Source organism: Salvia splendens, chromosome 13 (genome assembly GCF_004379255.2).
Source record: "Salvia splendens isolate huo1 chromosome 13, SspV2, whole genome shotgun sequence".
NCBI lineage: Eukaryota > Viridiplantae > Streptophyta > Magnoliopsida > Lamiales > Lamiaceae > Salvia > Salvia splendens.
Genome location: NC_056044.1, coordinates 8119345 through 8124323, shown reverse-complemented (window position 1 = coordinate 8124323; position 4979 = coordinate 8119345). Strand labels below are relative to the sequence as shown.

Below are 4979 nucleotides of genomic sequence, written 5' to 3'. Positions count from 1 at the left end.
CAAATCTTGAGCCAAATACACATTTCATAAACTACTTAGCATTTCTTCAAAATCAATGCAAAAATTAAAATTAATTTACAAAACTAACAAATCTCTAAAAATTTTAGTTTTATTACTATATTTTTTGTTATTAATCATACAAATAAATTATCCACATAATTAAAGCTTCAACATATAACAAACTCAAAATTCTCAATTTTAACTAATAGTATTATGTTTTAAAACTTATGATATAATCATAAAATTATTAAAAATGTCCTGAAAATTCAAATTAAAAATGTCTTGTAAATGTTGTGGTGGTTTCAATGAAAAAGATTTGGTAATATTGTTTGGGAAGGAAAGGGATAACATAACATTAATAAATTGAATATTTGATACCAATGTTTGAATTGCATCTTCCACAAATTCCACACACACAAAAGACGTCAGTGTCATGAAATGAATCACAAGCAACCCACCAACATATTGAAAAAACGTGTTAAAGCAACAATCCATTTTTATTTTTTTGTTTATTTTCTGGTGATAAAGTAAGTACCACGTTGCTTTCCAATTACTCTATTCCTATTCTTTTCTTTGCCCTTACTCATTACTCACCACTCATTTACAGTAGTAAAATTGACCTTTAAATACCCAACTTAATTACTCGGATACGTCAATGTTATATAATTATTTTCACACTACATAACCAATACTTCATATATAATCTAGTTTCAAATTCGATGAGTCATTATACTTCTTTTTTAGTACTCTGTTTAGAACTAATGTAAGCTTTTGACTACTAATGTTGGACTTTATATTTATTCTTCCGACTTAATATAAATGGAGTACATAATATAGGCAAAAAATTGATAAGTCTTATAATTATAATTATGTTATAATATATAGTTTGTAACCTAATATCGACACGTTTCACGAGTCGCACAATTCCGCACAAAACTCCGTTTTAGTATGTTTCTAATTCTCCCTATATATATGCGATATAAATTTTACGATACTTTTTTATTGATTAAGTCTCCTCAAGAAAAATATTCATTATTTATTTTAATTTCATGGTTATTCAAGTGGTGTGACCTCCCTCATGTGAAAAGTTCAAAAGTGAAAGTATATGAATCAAATCCCAACCTCTACTCTTACAAGAAGAAAAAAAGCGAAAGAGAGGAGATTTTTGCTTTCTTACTATAATGCATCAGACATGTAGGTTTTTTAATGTGTTATGGAAAGGTTTGGCATAATAACTTTGTTTTTAGTGATAACGCAAATATTAAAATGCATGTGAGTTTTATTAATGGACCTCATACAAATACAATAAAGTCCTAACACAATCGCCATATACAAATACAATAAAGTCCCTAATATTCTATTAATTAAAATAGTTACTTGTCGCAAATAAAAGTTAGAGCGTTTGATAGAGAGTATGATTTTAAAATGACTTTAAACTTTTGCATTGCAATTAGAACTCACGTGCATTCATCCTTATTATGCCCGTAATATTATTTTAAACAAATGATCAAACAGGATTTAAATTATGTACTATAACAACTCGTCAATATTTTATCCAAGAGAAGTATGATTTTGTTTTACTTATTAGTATAAAAAAAGTCCAAGACTGTCAAAGAATCGAGTATCAAGTCAAACAATTGAATCTGCTGTGGCAGACATACAACAGAACCAAACAGGCAAAATATTTAGAGAGGGAGATTAAGTAATTATATTAAAAAATAAAAAAAATAAAAAAAATAAAATAAAAGTGATTGAATATTTTGTTTAAAAAAAACAGAAATAACTCAAAAAGAAATACTATGACCAATTTTAGTTGAAATAGAGAACTTAGGATGGAGAAAGTACAATAGAATAAATAGAAGGGTAAGACAAACTCCACCAAGTAAACAGTACTCATTCACGATCTCAACCACCGATCTTCATTTTCAGCAAAAACCAGCATTTAGAAATGATTATAACGCGACAAATCAGCACAGAAATCAGGGCACTTTTAAATAATAAAAAAGTTGCTAATTCCCCAAATATACTTTGCCTCCTCTCTACAATCAAACAAAAAAGCAGATACTAGGTTTCGTCTTTTCACAATTCGCCACAATTGCATCTTCAAAAACCATATTCCAAAATCAAGAACATCAATAAAAGCATAGTACTAGAGTAGAGTAATAGTCTAGGTGCTACAACATCAGTACCCTTACATAAAAGGCGAAGGGATTACAACGACACATGACCAAAAATAGGACCAAAATTATTTTACGGTTTATTATCAATTACTGAAGCTAAACCGGTCACGATCTTCACACCTTTGTTAACACTTTTAGGCCTAATTTGTGGCAGCTCCCACTTTTTCATTTGCGCATCAGATAAGCTGCCGCTGTTACTGTTACTGTTACTGTTACTGTTAGAGAAAGCAAAGAGAGAGTCACCTTCATCAGGGGATGATGACTTTCCACCTCGAATCACCTCCGACGTCTCTACTTTCGAAAGGGCGCACGGCCCGGTTCGGGTGAAGGGCGAGAGCCATTTGGATTTGATGTAGTCAGCCTTCCGCCATGGAGGGACCGGCATGCCTTTCTTCTTGAGGCTCTGCTTTGCAGCGTCGGATACGATTCCGATGATCTTCTCCAGGCGGTCGGGTTTACCAATGAAAATGCTGGGCAGTGCTTGGAGGACTAGTTTGTATGCTTTGGTTGGCCTTGCGATGGCGAACTCCGATTTGAAATCGATGTCGATGATCAGTCTTTCCCCTCCAATCAACACGTCCACGTACTCGTATTCTCCTGTTGGGAAAAGTACTAGTGATTTTGACAAGATTAACAAAAGGGGGGCGACTTTGGAGATGATTAGAAGGTGTTTTGTTTTACCAGCGAGGAAAGAAGGGGATTTTTCCCATTTCGATTTGCATATTGAAGCGTCGTATCCAAGGGCAGTTAGATCATCTGCAACGAGTTTTCTGCAGAATGCGTCTTTGCGCTTGTTGATCTTGTGTCGTTCGACGATTTTCGCAGTGTCAGCTAGTAAATTCCTTTCGGATACGCAGATACAGGGCACCAAACTCTGTTTAAACAATCGGAATTTTCCGCAAAATGCATCAGATAACACATCCAGACACGACGACAGAACATCAAGAACACTGTCAAATTATGGACCACAAAATCACATTGCATGTGAAATTGAAGAGATAGACAGAGAGAGAGAGTACCTTCAGTGTATCACAAGCATGTGAGGAAGACGAATTGAATAAGTCTGGTTCGTCATCGGAGCTGTCAGTGCAGTTTCCATTTAAGCAAATGCATCTCTTCCTTCCACACCTCTGCTGCTGTTTCTCGTTGTTTTCCTCCATAAAATTCTGGACCATCTTCGCAAGGCAAACAGAGCTAGGCTCAAACTCCTCCAATCCGTCTTTGTTAGTCAGCGGCTCAGCGGCGCCGGCCGGCTTTTCCCCCGCCGGAGCTCTGGCGCCGCTCGAGAACGGCCTCTCGAAAAGCCACTTGAATCTGGACCTAAATATTGGCTTCGCACCCACCTCACATTTCGCCGTCGGCTCCTCTGCCTCGTTGAAATCGATCGGTTGAATTTTCATAGCGTGAGGAATTAATTTCAGTGGTCCACTAATAAATTATCACAATTTCCACGCCGCTAGTTTTCAGGCTCCATTTCTCCGCGTACAGATTCTCAGTCAACGTTGAAAACTTCAATTTCTAGATAACTCCTAATTTTCCAGGCATTCTAGATGAAAAAGGAAAAAAAAACTGGCTACGGAAACACGATCACCTAATCATCACACTAAAAACAAACCGATCTAACAAAATCAGTCGGTGATAAAGACGAAAATTAGACGATCTTCCAAAAAACAGAGATCATAAAACTCATAGACCGAATTAAATCGGAATAACAACCGAGAATTTGGCTAAAAATCTATGATAGTCTTAATTCTTCCATCGATCATGTATCGGAGACAAAAAGCATGGAATGACTTCTAAACACTGCTACCTTAAAAAAAAATCTAAGTTCGCTTTTGCTTAGGGTTTTGAATTACGGCCGAATCTCAACAATCAAAATCAGAAGAGGAGAAAAAGGAACTAACACCATAACGTCAGTTCTCCGGCAGCCTGGAATCCGATCATCAGAATTCGAAATCATAATTTCCGGTGAGGCGGAGGGAATCGATCGCCGTGTGTGAGAGAGCACGCAGGGTTTGTGAGGAGAAATGGAGAGAGCGTGATGGTTTAGTGTAATGTGAGAAGCAGCTGCTACGAATAGAATAGGGCAGGCGCTTTGGGGGACTTTTAAAAAAAGCGGGGGGTCTGCCACGCTGGCATCCGACGTGGCGGGAACAATCCATTCTGGTTGAGGGGTTACGTGTCAGCCGATTAGCTATGCTGGGCTCGTGATCACAGCCACACGTCGCCACGTCTATACGAGGTGACGCGTTTTCAATGGCCTTTACTGAGTTCCCTAAAATACCCTCGCTTTATCCCATCAATTACGCGGTTGTTACACCAGCTGAACGTTTTTCAACCGCCACGAAAATATCAATTTTTTATTATTTTTTCCAACCAGTAAGAATTTATTTCCGGAAATTTTTATGTGTTTATTTAATTTTTATATTTCAATTTCCACTTTTTTTATTCTGTATAATTTTTTAAAAAATCTGTATAGCAATTCTCCATTTTTCCCTAACTCGTTTTAAGATATGTTAAGTGAAGGAAAAAGTCATATCATAAGCTTGAATCCCTACCTATTAAATGAAAGAGAAATAAAATCTTCCAAACGTATGCTTTAGCTAATAAAGTCGATATTATATGGGGCAAAAATATAGGCAATTAAGTGAATGTGTGCGATGTAATTATGGGATTTTTCAAGATTAGAATCCACAATTAATCAAATTTACTTATCTTATAATAATAATAATAATAATAATAATAACAACAACAATAATAATAATATTGACATATTGTTATTATTATTGTTTAATCCAA

General features: G+C 35.7%; 1 protein-coding gene across 2 annotated transcripts; it reads right to left on the bottom strand.

The window, feature by feature from the left end:
• Positions 1–1995: 1995 nt before the first annotated feature.
• On the bottom strand, positions 1996–4242 carry LOC121762337. 2 transcript variants are annotated; one of them, XM_042158183.1, is made up of 3 exons: positions 3200–4242; positions 2862–3054; positions 1996–2777 (listed from the first exon to the last, which is right to left on the bottom strand). In XM_042158183.1, exons 1-3 carry the CDS (start codon positions 3578–3580, stop codon positions 2251–2253), a joined length of 1101 nt encoding a protein of 366 aa, XP_042014117.1. In that variant the 5' UTR covers positions 3581–4242; the 3' UTR covers positions 1996–2250. The 2 variants fall into 2 exon arrangements, with proteins under 2 accessions (XP_042014117.1, XP_042014116.1); XM_042158182.1 differs by having other exon boundaries at positions 1996–3054.
• Positions 4243–4979: the final 737 nt, after the last annotated feature.